This window comes from Antedon mediterranea, chromosome 6 (genome assembly GCF_964355755.1).
Source record: "Antedon mediterranea chromosome 6, ecAntMedi1.1, whole genome shotgun sequence".
Classification (NCBI taxonomy): domain Eukaryota; kingdom Metazoa; phylum Echinodermata; class Crinoidea; order Comatulida; family Antedonidae; genus Antedon; species Antedon mediterranea.
This window is the reverse complement of record NC_092675.1, coordinates 28,223,748-28,238,587: the sequence shown is the minus strand read 5'-3', so window position 1 is coordinate 28,238,587 and position 14,840 is coordinate 28,223,748. Positions and strand designations below refer to the sequence as shown.

Below are 14,840 nucleotides of genomic sequence, written 5' to 3'. Positions count from 1 at the left end.
ATGGTTATGTAAGAACCCTTTCAATTAACAATAGCTTCAGTTGATTAACAATAGAACAGCAACGCGAAAATCAAACAAGTGGGATTTGAAAAGAAATAGGTTTTTAAACTACTCGCATCAAAAAAGGTGCACATTAAATCAAATTATGTTTTAAAATTGGCATCAAATCACAAATTATAACTCTTGCCACTTGTACGAAAATGAAGTTTTTTGGACAAGTAGTTCTCGAGAAAATGCAATTTTAGTTTACTTGTTACTTTAAGACTGCTCACCGGCTTTTGAAAAAGTTTGTCCTATCTTTTAACACTAGAAGGTCTGAAAAGTATACTAAAAAGTGGTCCAAAATTGGGACCATGGTCCCAAAATTTAATGGAATGGTCCAGTGACCACATATCTATTTTTATCTGTCATTTTGGTAAAGATCTTGTAATTACTTTTTTGAGTAGGCCTAATCCTGCTAAAAAAACAAACAGACAAACACGCGCGACCGATTACATATACCTCCTTGGCGGAGGTAAATTACATTATACCTCCTTGGCGGAGGTAAATTACATTATACCTCCTTGGCGGAGGTCAATTACATTATACCTCCTTTTGGCGGAGGTAAATTACATCATAGAGATACATACATTATACCTCCTTGGCGGAGGGAGGTAAATAACGCATAAAAACGGCAACTAGAGTATAAATGGCGCCACCAAACAAACAAAATACAAACTAGAATACAAAATGGCTGCGCCCATTGAAGCTGGCGAAGAACGACGATGTCAATATTTTGTAGAAAGGAAAAAACGATACTGTAAGCTTATTCCGGGCATAGGAAAAAACTACTGTGGTGAACATATATTATTTTCGTCAAATGTAATAGAATTCAGTGACAGAAAACGAATTCCCTGTCCTGTCGACCACAAACAGTAAGTAGGGCTAGGCCTAAAAGCCCATCCACTCGTCATACTGCGTGGTTGGTGTGATGATGCCCCTCCTCGTCGCCTGGAGTGCGCAATTGAATTATGTGTGTTGTAGGCCTAGCCGCGACATTTTTCAACTCAGTTTATTTATTGCAGTTTAAAAGTGTACAGGTTCAATTTATAATTTAAAAAAACTATGTTATCTAATAACATAATTTAAAATAGAAAATAATTTTTTTTATAAAATAATATTGAAGAATGCTAGAGGCCTACCCTACTACTACTATTAGCCTAACCCTACTCTAGTCTAGGATATTTATAATTTATGTTAAATATTTAGTACAATATACGAAGACCAGCTCCAGAAACATCTCAAAAAGTGCAATGCGAAAGTTAAACAAAACTATGTAAGTTTAAAAGTTGTTGCTGTTTTGTTTTTATATTACAATTCAATTTCATTTAGATAGGCTGTTGTATTTATTATTATTTATAAATTATATTATTTAAATGTTATGTTTTAAAATAGTTTTAAGGCAATGAAATAGTTGACTGACTGTATTGTGAATTTTCTTTATATCATGGAGGATTTTTTTCCTCCATGTTTATATTAAACAAATTAATATTTAATGTTCTTGGAATACGATTTTTTTAAACTGTACTCCATATTATTTATAATATTTTTATTATTGCAATTAGTATTTAAATATGTTTTTCAGGTATATTATAAAAAAGACATAAATGCTGGTTCTGGTGATGATGCATTGGAACAAAGTGAGGTATTATTTTCATATTCAAATTTTGATAATTACTAGAAAAGATAATTAATTTATATTAAATTACGATTCATGCTAAAAAGTGTCCTCTATAGTCTTTGTGAAAATAAAAAAAAGATGCATGTTTTTTTTTATTTTACTACCATTTTTTCTGAGAAAATGTTCAATATCACTTTTATTTTTAAAGGTATCGATCTCGTCAATGGATCAGGACCATTTAAACTCCATCATTTTCAAAGTGAAGAAATGTCACAAAGGTATACCTAATATTATTGTATTGTAAATGTGAACTTTTAAATTAAATGTACACTAATTGCACAAAAAATTGTATGTTTTTGCTTATCCGTGTTTTTTTTACATATTGATTACTGTCAATTTCAATAATTTTAGATGCAAAGATTATGTTGCGAGATGAAGTTTTGGATCATGAAGTTTTCCGTGAGGAATTAGATAATTCTATGAATGGAATATCTGCACGGAAACATCTATTACAGCAATCTTCTTTGCTGGGACACCTTAAAAAGAAAAAGTTTCTTAAAAATAATACCTGTTTTATTGAATTTGGAGCAGGTAGAGGTAAGATCTACTTTATAGTTGTATTTGATAAATCTAGTACAATTATCATAATTTTGAACTAAAACATATAGTTGTATTAAAAGGTTTTGATGCAAACGCAAAAATTGTATTTAATGCTGTAATATAACAAAGAAAAATGGAAAGATTAAATTTCATATGCCATTTTTATGCATGTGTTATGCTACCCTGAAGATACATGGTTAATTTTTTACTTTTTCAGTTTGTTATTTTATCAATGGACTTTATATCCTAACACACTTTATATCCTTGTCATTTCTTTTAAATTGAACATTGTCTCAGGTCAGTTGTCTCATTGGTTACAGAAAGCTCTCTCCGATTCAACAGATGTAAAGTTCATTTTGATAGATAGAGGTCACAACCGTAGAAAGGTCAGTCAGTTACCGTTTTATTGCAATGATCGTAATATTTATTGACCAAAAATTATTGAAAAAACCTTGGTTCCCAAGTAGTATGTTGAGCAAAGTATAAATTTGGGTACCGGTATATGGAAGGCAATCACCGCCAAAAATACAATTACAAACATACAATATATTCGTGGAAATATACAACGTACTCGCAGAAACGTAAACCGTACTCGCAGAAACGTACAGCGTACTCATTACTTTCCAGGTAGCTAGTAGTTGTTCAAATACCACAGTGATTATAATAGTAAATATGAAAAAACCTTGGTTCCCAAGTAGTATGCTGAGCAAAGTATAAATTTGGCTACCGGTACCTGGGAATTAGGAATTTACTTTCCAGGTAGCTAGTAGTTGTTCCAATACCACAGTGATTGGAATAGTAAATATTCACAATTTAATGAAATACTGTATATGTATTCTATAGTTACTGTAAATATTTATATAATTTCAGTTGGATTGTTACCATCGTAATCATGGGCCGAAGTTTGAGCGTCTAAACCTCGATATTAGTGACCTTGACCTAGCGTCAGTTCCAGGGATCAAGGACAAAAGTCAACCAATTGTTGGCATCAGCAAGCATCTGTGTGGTGCAGCAACAGGTATTGGAGCTTTATAAATAGAATATATAGAAGGTCATAGGTTAAATATATAGAAAGACCTACGGATGATGCAAGCATTGCTTCTGAATGTGTCCAATTTAACTTTTACACAGTCTACAACTCTGTCTACACTATCAAACTTTATGTAACAACAAAATAAGATGTGCCCATATATGGCCATGATGACATATCACTACCCGGCATATTTGGGCACTTTTTTTTTTGTTTTGTCAAACTAGATTGATACACAGAGCTTTAAGTTTACAGTATGTCAAGGCCTCCTAGGACTGTTTAATTTGAGTATTATTTACTGTAGGACAGATTTTGCCAGTCATTTTTGACTCAATATACTAAAATGGAAAAGATTAAACATTTCTCAAAATAGTTGTAATTTCATGTAGTAATTGTCATGTCAAGATTGTGTTTTTTCCAGAGAATCGAAGGAATCTCTTTTTAACTCACTAATATAACGATTCAATTTCAGATCTTGCGCTGCGATGTTTAATTACTTTTAACACAGATAATAATGGAAGTACATCTGAATCAAAACGTGATATACCAAAGGAAGAGAATGTCAAAGTTAATGACCAAGAGGTCAACGAACCTATAGCCAAACGGCTATGTGCTTCTTCCAAAGACACACCAGATAAAAGACAAGTGTCTGGAACTGTCTTTGCTTTATGTTGCCATCATCGGTGCAACTGGAAAAACTACGTCGGGAAAGAGTTCTTCAAGGAGATGGGCTTTAGTCCAGAGGAATTTAGGGTCATGACCAGATTAACTAGTTGGGCTGTTTGTGGAACAAAAAAAAATGACGAGTCTGATCATTTAGTAAATGATACTGAATCACACAATCAGGGTAACACATCTGAAACTGCACAGACATCTCTAAACTCTAAACAACCAATGAGCAAGTAAGAAACTCAAACATTGTGAATGTTTTCTTTTTAATTTATTTGTAAAAATATTACATAATATATACAAACAAATTATGACCTGAGCTGCAACTGGGTCAAAACTCCATAATATATATTCTTTCTTTGAAAAATATTTTGTTTACTACAGTAATGGGTAATTGTTTGAGCTGATTGGCTAACTAAAACGCTCAACACTGAATCTAGATAAAATTGTTTTTAAATTTGTATGCTGTTGATAAAATTATAGCCAAAAAAATCCCCCAATTATTTTATTAAGCACATGCTAAATTGTTTAAATATATCCAAATCCTTTGCAATATTTAGTAACATAAGAATAACAACAATAATTTTTATACTACACAGGTCAGACGGGATGAATGCTGAGGAAAGAGCTGAAATTGGAAGGCAGTGTAAACGCCTCATTGACCTAGGTCGGGTCAAGTACATGCAGGGTCATGGATTTAATGTAGACTTGGTTTACTATATACAGCAAGAAATATCTTTGGAGAACGTTGTGTTTATCGCAAGCAAAAGTGTCAAAACATGAATCTTAAGCTCTGTCTACACTATTAAACTAGACATGTGATGTGCCAAAATATGGTAGTGATATGACATCATCACATTTTTTTTGTCACATAAAGTTTGATAGTGTGGACAGAGGTCTAGAGAACAATAGTCTTTGTTAGAGTAGACCTCTCAAGTCTCCCGATATTTCAATTAATTCTCCACATGCTATTGGATATGAAAAATAAACGTCTCAAAAGGATTTTCTCCGTATACAGTAGGTCTATATATCAAAATATGTATTTTAATTCTAATAGATTTATTAAATAATTATTATTGAAAATGTATGTTGGAAAACTTCTTTAAAATGTCTATAACAACCGGATATTATCTAAATAAATTTATACAAAATTAAGATGGCTGGTATAATTGCCTCTGTCATAATTCATCCACATAATTTGCCGTTGGTGGTGGCATATATATAAATATACGTATTGTTATTAATTTCCATCTTGTTTAGCATTGGTCCATAGTAACTGATAATATAGTCTGAACCATCTGCTGGTTTAACTACCTAAAAAAAAAGAAATACAGAAATCAGATATCCAAAGATATAAAGATCTACTTCTATATATTGTATTGTCTAATTGCTTAAATTCAACCAATCAAATATCATTTTTACCTTGTTGTTTAATTGACAATAAATACTATCAGATCATAACAACCAATTATATGAGCCAATAACCACACACATTTATACACAATTAATATAAGGAGAATATGTTTATCACAGCAATACCATTTTAAATGATTTTGTAGTTTAACAAAACCACAGACGTATTAATAAGCACAACAAAATAGGATTCCCTAAAAACCGGGGGAGAAGAACTTACCTGTGTTGCAATTAAGATGATATCTAAAAACTGGCCAACGAATAGAAATCCTAAAGTACAGAACTTGAGAAGCCCAAGAGCTGGATAGCCAAGATACATCCTGTCCACACCAAACATGCCGAGGAATATTGACAGTAGCAAAGATGTTGTGTAAGAATATTGGGTTCTGAAAAATGTTATATAATGTGTCTTTACTATATTTTTACATTAAGGCTCTGTCTACACTATCAAAAAAGTGTGATATCCCCAAATATGGTAGTGATATGACATCATCATGTACATATGCGGGCACATCACATTTTTTTGTCACATAAAGTTTGATAGTGTAGACAGAGCTATAATATAAACTACCTTCAAGTATAGTAACTGTTATGCATAATTACAGGAGACCCCTATTAGGGGACACCTTTGGGACCCAACAACGTGTCCCTTTAATAGGGGTTGTTGGCCATAGTATATTTGACTTGCGTCAAAGAACTTATAACACAAGAATCTCCTGTTCGTCCAAAGCGTGTAACAATTTCGAAAGGCATTGTAGGATAGAATAGAGCATTGTGAGCCATGAAGTAGCACGCCCTCACCAATTTAGAAAGGCAAAATCTTTGCTATACTGTAGAGGGGATAGAATAATTGACTGAGCCCTCTATGGGAATTAATAGTTTTGACTTCCTGCTGTGAAATGGCGTCGCCCAGTTTGACCTTTTAACCCTGTACTTCCGATACTGTGTTTTGAATGCAAATTGAAGAACAGGAGATTCTTGTGTTACAAGTTCTTTGCTTACGTGTATCTACAGTCCACTTCTTTCACTATGCTATTGCTAACTGTTGTCCCATTGTACATGACGTCATCACATGTGATATTTGCTACAGGCATACATTCAACTACAAAACAAAATGTTGATATTCTTGCATAAATTTTACTAAACAGTTTTAGGTTTTCAAATATCGTATATCCTCTGGTATAATCCCACCCCCTAGAACACAAAATTGGGCCAACTTAGGGAGTGGGACTATATCCAGGGAGAGCCTGTTTCATCGAAAAAATGATTGGTAAAACTCATCTGAACTGGATAGAGAGAGGCCTACATCCAGATCATGTCAATACTGGGACTATACCCGGTGATGCCTGTTTGTGAAATCAGACATAAAGTAGAGGGTGGGATTAGACCTGAATATATGGTAGTAGTTTATGAATATATACCCAGTATAAGTTTTGCACTTAGATGGAGAGTCCTGCATCTACAGCAGCCTCTCTCCAAAAGTGATTACAATGAAGTAGGGTTTTTATTATTGCTGCTAGCACAAAGTCGATATTATATAGTCACCTTTGACCTTCCTCGATACATCACAGTTTACAGCAGACTGCCTGTAATCATCAATCTCAGGCTCTTTGCATTTATACGTACATATTCAATTTAAGGATTACTGAAAAGAAGATGGCTCTATGCTATAATTTATGATTATTTGTTATTTTACATATCATTTCTTACAGATTAGAAATTATAAAAATAAGAAAACAGTAACTGTAAGAATGACTTAGAAGACAATTATAGTTAGTAAACTGGTAAATGTTTTTTGCTTAACTTATAGACACAAAAACCTTTACTTATGCAATATAGTACTCCATAAGTACAATACTAAAGGATATTGTCCAACTTGAAGTTGACTGCACTGTAGTGGTTGGTCTTCACATGAACATAATATTACATGCTGCACCAAGAATAGTAAGATGTACAGGATTTCCATTATATTATTTAGTACTTCACCAATACATCAAATCTGAGAAAAAAAACACAAGAGACTTCATGTTTGCGATCAGTCGCATTTAAAATCAGTCTCATTCATTTTGGTATCCAAAATAGAATCGGGAATCTACTACTTGAGGGGTCATTCTATACATTGCAGTCTATGTTGCAAAGGCAAAGTGAGATTGGCCCGGCAAGTGAAATGCGATGGGATTCCGCTTTATTCAAGTACGTTCTTAATTATTTTGTATTCACACGATAAGTATAAATTGCAGAACAGCTTTTCTTTCTTGCGCAATTTGAAATTGTATTCTTCTTGCATAATTTGGATTGTACCGAAAATCCTACTACTAGGCCATAGCATAGGCTTAGTACTACTCTAGTACTGTAGGCCTACAGTACTGCTACCATTAGCATATAGGCCTAGGCCCTGCTAGCCTACTAAAACTAACTACCTCCTCTACTCTAGCTAGCTACTACCTCTAGTAGGCCCAATATAGTACTCTGTAGTAAGGCTACTATATAAGGCATAGGGCCTATTAATCCTACCTATTTAGACTAAACACTAAGAAACTACCTAATTTTACAAATATCCTTAGCCTAATTAGGCCTATAATAACAGTTTTTTAAAATTATAGGAAACAATTTTACTGTTGTTGTTTTTTTTCTCTGTAATGGCGCGGCGCCCTCTCTCTTAAGCTGCCACAACAAACGCCACCAGCGTCGAAAAGAAAAATTACCATCAAAATTAAAAACGCAAAAATCTGAAACTGAATTAAAAAAAAAAAATGAATGTTTTGGGAAAACCGGGTAAGATAATTTACTAAATTCCATCCCGCCTGCTTATCTAGTACTTAATGCTTTACCTGTTACCATAGTTATCTAGGCCTAGGTAATGGGCTGTGGTAGGCTAACTAAACTAGGCCTAGCCTAGCTACGTAGTAGTAGTACTACTACTAGTAGGCCGGCCGTAGGCTAGTCTAACCGTACGTAGGCCTAGGCTAACTAAACTAAGGGGGCGGGGTTAGGCCTAGCCTAGGCTAACTAGAGTCTAGCTAGAAAGGAGGCAAGGGGCCCGGGCCGGGTGCTACTACTAGTATTAGCCTAGCTAGGCCTATTCTTGTGCCTGTACTATCAATTCACTGCAATCAAATGTACTTATTTCTTATATAATTATATTTTCGGTCAGTCTATAATATTATTATTAATAATAATTACCGAAAACAACTGAAAACAAACCGAAAACAGATTTGTATAATTTTTGTTTATATTCATAATGTCGCCCTCTACCCTCTACAGCAAACAAAGATAATTCCCGAATAGCCTGTAAGAAATGTGGTTATGTTGGCCACTTGACATTTCAATGTCGTAATTTTCTGCAAGTTGACCCAGAAAAGAATGTTACGTTAGATATCAGCAGTACTAGTAGTGAGAGCAGTGAAGAGGATTATCAAACGCCACTTAAGCCAGTCGTAGAAAAACGTAAGTATTGGAAGACAAACTGTTGATTGTCTATTGGATGGTTGGTTTGACTCACTTAAGCCAGTGATATGGATATTATTAACTGTTTCCTATTGGTTTGTTTGACAGCGGCACATTAAAGCTTAACAATCTTCTTTGTTAATTAATTTATCTATTAAACTCTGTCAGACTAGTTTGAATAAAGTGTGATATACCCAAATATGGTAGTGATATACCCAAATATGGCAATGATATGACATCATGTCCATATATGGGGCATATCACATTTTTTTTTTTGTAGCTTCAATATGCAATGTAAAAGAAAAATAACTATATTTTAAAATAAAAATGCAAAAAAGTGTAATTGTTTAAATATGTATTTTTTTTATACAGATAAAAAAGAAAAGAAGAAAGAATCTAAACACAAATCAAGAGAAAAACATAAGAAATCAAAAAAGAAGAAAGAACACAGTAAAAGGTAAACCAAGAAAAACAATGAATGGGTTATTTGGTCATGTTATAAATATACAGTAGAACAAACCTTTTGGATACTTTTTATAAAATAAACAAGGGGCAATACTTTTTTACACTACCGCCAACCCATATTTGTAAAACCAGAAACTTTTGCGAATTGGTTACATCGGCCATTTTCGTGACATAAAACTTTCGCGAATTAAAAATAAAATTACAAGTAAATACTGTAATAAGATCGTGTATGGATTGCGCAACCTTTGTGTTATAAAGACACTAATATGTAAGGTACATAGGCCTACTGAACACTCTAAAATTATTCGTGGCATGAAACTTTCGCGAATTTCAATCACTCGTTTGTTTAATTTAATGTGCGCGAAATTGTTTTGTTTTACAGTATGTGACGATCCCTATTAAGGTGACACTTTTTTGTTGTCCTAAATCTGTCCCCTTAATATTATATTGTATCATAGTTCACGCTTTTTGTTAAAATTGCTTTTTTTCAATGTTTATATGTGTTTTCATTATACAGTATAAAAAGGTAGTAGATATTGTCTTTGTTGTATGTTCTCCATTATCGTTATTTTTTAGATTATGTTTTATGATGGAAAATAAAGGTTGATTGATAATATTACTTCCTACTACTGCAATTACATTATGGAGGTTCTGGGAAGTTGAGAGTTTCAGTTTGCTTGTCATCATCAGCAATATAAATTGTCTCCACCAGGGAATTTTCTTTACTTACTATTCTAGATTTTACATTGAAATGTAACTAATAAACAGTATTTTTATTTTTTTGTCAGACGTTCACGTTCTCGTAGTCCACATTCCTCAGAAAGTTCAACGGATGATGACAGTGATTCCGAGTCAGATCAACGTCGATCAAGTCACAGACACAAGAAATCCAAGCACAAAAGTAAAGATCGATCAAAACATAAAAGATACAAAAAAAAAAAAAGAAAACATTCCGACAGTGATGAATAGGCTTATACACAAGTGCTTTTATTTAAATCAACAACATTCTGGAGTTTTGGTCTATTTTTTCTACTGAAATTTTCAAATAAAATAATGATAAAAAATGACGAGTTTTGTTTGTACGTTTTAAAATCATTGTACTGTAATAGGAAACATACTCCAAAATACTTGTGTCCTTGTGTGATGCTGTCATTTTCAAAATATGAATTTAACTCTTCCCTGGTATGAATTACTGTAGTATAATTTTGTTAACATTAACATTTCTGAAATCTTAAGTCACAGTAGTCTCTTAGAAGTTTTCCAAGAATACAAATAATTTTATAGCAATTTATAATCATAAATTGAAGTTTAATAATCATCTTTGACACAAAAATCAAACAGAAGCAAAAAGTAGATTACATACACACAAAAAACTAACAAATTAATGCAATTTAAGTGTGAATTAATTAGGTAAAAATTATAAGAGAATTTTTATATACATTTATAAAGATATTTACAAATTTAAGCCTAAAAAATAAAGAAATTGCACAATCACATTCAGTAATTTAAAAATCATAAATTAAAATGGCAGTAATACTATTAATGAAATATTTATAGAATAAAAAAACATCGGCAATTGAGCCCGCCATTTTATCATTCCTCGCTCCTGGTAGGAGTTCTTCCAATATGGTGGTGTTATCCATGTATTTAACAAGTTGAATTTGGGCTCAAAAGAAAAAAAATATATATTTATTAAAATATGAGAAATCAAAATATTAAATACAGTACATGCTGTATTCTGAAAACCTAAATCTTTACTTATATTATAGTGATTGTTTGAAGAATTTAAATCCAATATTTGTCTAAAACTTCTTTCTTTTTGATGCTTGCTGATTGATCAATTTTCTTTCCAAGTCGCTGATTGTTCTTTTTAATGTGCAGATTTCTTTTTCCGATGCTTCCTTTGCAAATTTAAGTTTCTACAAAAACATAAAATAAAAAATGAATAAATTATTTGTCATATTTCTAAACGCATTTCATTTCATATTTTTTAGGTACCCAGATTTACATAATACAGTACTGTAGTTTGGTAATTTGAAAAACGGCTATGTATGAGCACTTACTGGTAAAAACCAAAGAAAGAAAAAAGGGTATTAAAATATGTAGAAAAATGATAAAAGCACCCAAGGCATCTATCATTAGATAGTTTCCTTAAACCATGGGCATGGGTAATAGCAAAATAGAAAAAGAAGTTCTATAAATTTTTACAATTTAAATAAGTTACACAAAATAATTTCTAACAGTTAAATAAATTCTATAAGAAATGAGACCTGTCTAAAGATGTCACTGTTGCTAGAGGCGTTTCTGTTGCCAACTTGCTGTGATTTCGTTGCCTGTTTCTGTAGTTTGGACATTTTTGCATCATACTGCAAAACAAAGTTCCCTTCAAATAACTTTGAATTAGCATTTAATTATTACTGTTTTATTTATTCAGTATGCATGGGTTCGGGGGTCAATTATGTGGTGTTGTTGACAAGTGTGATGTAACCAACAACTGTACTGACAAAGTCTGGTGCACTGAGGTAATAGCATTATTATAATTCTCAAAAGGAGCAGAGATTGAGTCACATGTGGAGATTAAAACCGGGTTAATTCACATTACATAATATGCTTCAACAATTATATTAGATTTTGCATTGAATATAGGATGGCAAGAATGGGGTAGAGCTTAGAATTAGTTGCTTGTTGAGAAGTAGTGTTGCTCTGTCTACTCTATCAAACTTTATGTGACAAAAAATGTGATGTGCCAATATATGGACATGATGATGTCATATTACTACCATATTTGGGCATATCACCACCATATTTGGGCACATCACACTAGTTTGATAGTGTAGACAGAGCTTTAGAATTAACATCAAGCTTCCAACAGTCTGCAGTTTAACCTCTAATTTGAGTTTTACAATCTCTGTATGTTTGGCTTTTTCTGCATCTGCCATTTGTTTCTGAAGTGATTTCACACTTTGTGTCTTTTCATCTAATTTTCTCTCAAGGATACAAACTTCTTTTTGCACTAGAAATAAATACACAAAGCATTACTCTAAAAACATGTCTATCAGTCCTACTTGATGGTGGATGTATAATTTTTGGTTCGTTATGTCTAGGTGTATGTTCTGACACATACTGTATTTATTCGAATAAAGGTCCCCCACCCCATAGAACATCCTTTGGAATAAACGGGAGCTTTTATTTTTTTCTTCAAATAAACGCCCCCACTACACGCAATATTGTATTAAAACACTTTTCTATTTGCACAGTAGTAGAATTCATTGACTTCTATGATCTACAATTTACCAAGTATTTTAATAGATTTTGTACTTAATTGTATCACTTTTTAATACATATTGATGTTGTTGTCATTTTTTTCATATTTAGGGAGAAATTATTTGATTATAACACATTTTACCATATTACATTAAAAAAAATAAACGCCTCCCTCGAATAAACGCCTCCCTAAAAACCCTCCCGAACAATAAACGCCCTGGGGAGTTTATTTTTATTAAATACGGTATTTATTTAGTAATAGATGATTAAGTGATAGTTTATGGCATCCACCATCCAACTTTATAGGAGATATACACCTACTTTCTATTTGGCCATCCTGGATTACACTGGCTACTTCCTCTGTATGCTTGTCAATCATATCTTGTCTTTCTTTTTTCCATTTATCCTCGTTTTCTTTATTTTCCTTTAAAATACAGTAGTGGACAACATATTTAAAAGAAAGAATAAATCAAAATTTAACCAAACAACAGGCTTAATATTGAAAGTATAAAGAATTTGTTAAAATTAAAACAAGATAAAGGTACCTTGTTCTGCCTTGCTATTGTGTTCTTCAAATCCTCAATCTGATCTTTTAATGTTCTATTCTGAACTTTAAAATTAATATTAAAATGTTTAAACGAAGATGCTTAACCTATCAGACAATACAGTTAAATGTTAAAAAAAAGCTGTAGCAAACATTTTGCAATACCATTAAATTTTGAAATATTCTCCTCATCTGTTCAATGTACAACACTAAACTACACATACTAAAGTATTAAAACTGTATTGCATTGAAATAGTGTACAAACAAGTTTTGTATAAAACACATTAGTAGCACTAGTTTACACTGTAGTACTGTACCTTCTATATGACATCTTGTTGTCAGGATATCTTGAAGTTTATCCACCAACGTATGCATCTCACTTGCATCTAATAATAAAAAAGAAATACTGATTAACTTTTAACTTTATTCACATCATACATACAAACAGTACAATATGTAAAAAGGAGTAAAAAAATAGCTTTCTCTAATCAAGTTTTGGGTCCTGTCACAAAAAATAAATTAGTCAAAATAAATTTTTATCTAACAACAATAATTCAATAAGAAAGAAACAAATATATAAAAGAAATAAAGTAAACAAGCGATAATATTAATGTTTTTGTAAAAGTAAACATTTAACTTCATTTATGAATCTAAATCTAGAAGATGTACATTTTATTAGTGTTAGTAGTATAGAGAAGTTAGAAGTGCTATATTTATATATGTTTTTTTTTTGTCATTCATTTATTTATCTATGTTTTTTTTTGTAATGTTTAAATCAGAGTGCAGAGTAACTTTATTGTTATATCCTATCTATGGTAAATACATTTTTTTCCAACTTGATTGTTTTATTTATTGTGAACACAAACCTTTAATTGCGTTCTTCTCCTTCGTTTCACATGTTTCACATTGCCGTCTCATTGACTTAATGTCTAGTTCATACCTTTGATTAGTTTCCCATAACTCATCTATTTGCTATAAAAAAAATAAAATGTTAGTATATAGGCCTAGGCCTAATAATTATAATATATAATATGAAGAAATCATGTTTTAATTTTAATGACTGCTTTGTATCACTCATTTCTTTACAAACTCTGACAATAATTATTATATGAAGAAATTATGTGTTTTAATTCTATGACTGCCTTCAAAAACATTCAATTCATTCATAAATCATAAACTACCTTTTGCCAGTTGTGAATGTCTTGTACGAGTTCATCAAGATTTACATTTCTTCTTAATAGGGACATACTGTAATGCTAAAAAAATTAGTTCAGGCTGATGATAAATCAGCACAGCATGCAGCAGGGCCATAAATAGAGGGCTAGCCAGGTGCATGGTGTGGGGTGGGATAATGCAGTTAGCCTACCCTATAGGCCGGCCCTAGCTAGGCTAGAGAGGCTTATAAAATATAAATAAATAATAGGCCTCTCTATTTGGGAGACCATGCAATGAGTGTAGTAGCATATAGTATAGTATACTAGCCTACAAAATAAACTTAATAATAATAGTAGTAATTCAAAAGTTACCTAATTTTACTCTTTTGCTGATAATTTTATTATTAGGAACACCAAAAAAAAAAGGAAAAAAGTTTTCTATTAAAGTTTTCCGTTGAGGGCGCGCTATTTTAATCAATTTTTATTTCCAGAAGCATTTTATTTATAATGAAAATAAAAACTCAATATAAAATACTACATATTAGTAATTTCAAAAAGTGAACCTATTTTTGTACTGTTTAAATATTAACTAGG

The 14,840-nt window shown here is 31.9% G+C and overlaps 5 protein-coding genes across 5 annotated transcripts in view; 3 read left to right on the top strand and 2 right to left on the bottom strand.

Moving 5' to 3' along the window:
- The window catches only part of LOC140051995 (E3 ubiquitin-protein ligase RNF220-like), a 66,873-nt gene that overhangs the window by 50,872 nt on the left and 1,161 nt on the right, over nt 1-14,840 (top strand). The window lies entirely within an intron of this gene.
- On the top strand, nt 730-4,742 carry LOC140052103 (tRNA:m(4)X modification enzyme TRM13 homolog). Its single transcript, XM_072097510.1, has 9 exons — nt 730-914; nt 1,249-1,315; nt 1,625-1,684; nt 1,869-1,938; nt 2,072-2,257; nt 2,558-2,646; nt 3,131-3,278; nt 3,763-4,192; nt 4,559-4,742. Exons 1-9 carry the CDS (start codon nt 730-732, stop codon nt 4,740-4,742), a joined length of 1,419 nt encoding a protein of 472 aa, XP_071953611.1.
- LOC140052105 (TM2 domain-containing protein 1-like) lies at nt 5,074-8,028 on the bottom strand. The gene is made up of 6 exons (XM_072097511.1): nt 7,989-8,028; nt 7,241-7,371; nt 6,918-6,994; nt 6,375-6,474; nt 5,593-5,758; nt 5,074-5,273 (listed from the first exon to the last, which is right to left on the bottom strand). The coding sequence occupies exons 2-6, from the start codon at nt 7,336-7,338 to the stop codon at nt 5,145-5,147; spliced, it is 570 nt and encodes a 189-aa protein (XP_071953612.1). The 5' UTR covers nt 7,339-7,371; nt 7,989-8,028; the 3' UTR covers nt 5,074-5,144.
- On the top strand, nt 8,062-10,351 carry LOC140051512 (uncharacterized). Its single transcript, XM_072096752.1, has 4 exons — nt 8,062-8,147; nt 8,637-8,819; nt 9,192-9,276; nt 10,073-10,351. The coding sequence occupies exons 1-4, from the start codon at nt 8,126-8,128 to the stop codon at nt 10,251-10,253; spliced, it is 471 nt and encodes a 156-aa protein (XP_071952853.1). The 5' UTR covers nt 8,062-8,125; the 3' UTR covers nt 10,254-10,351.
- LOC140051510 (uncharacterized) lies at nt 10,307-14,660 on the bottom strand. The gene is made up of 9 exons (XM_072096751.1): nt 14,619-14,660; nt 14,274-14,348; nt 13,959-14,064; nt 13,410-13,478; nt 13,094-13,158; nt 12,870-12,972; nt 12,170-12,297; nt 11,555-11,650; nt 10,307-11,203 (listed from the first exon to the last, which is right to left on the bottom strand). The coding sequence occupies exons 2-9, from the start codon at nt 14,337-14,339 to the stop codon at nt 11,087-11,089; spliced, it is 750 nt and encodes a 249-aa protein (XP_071952852.1). The 5' UTR covers nt 14,340-14,348; nt 14,619-14,660; the 3' UTR covers nt 10,307-11,086.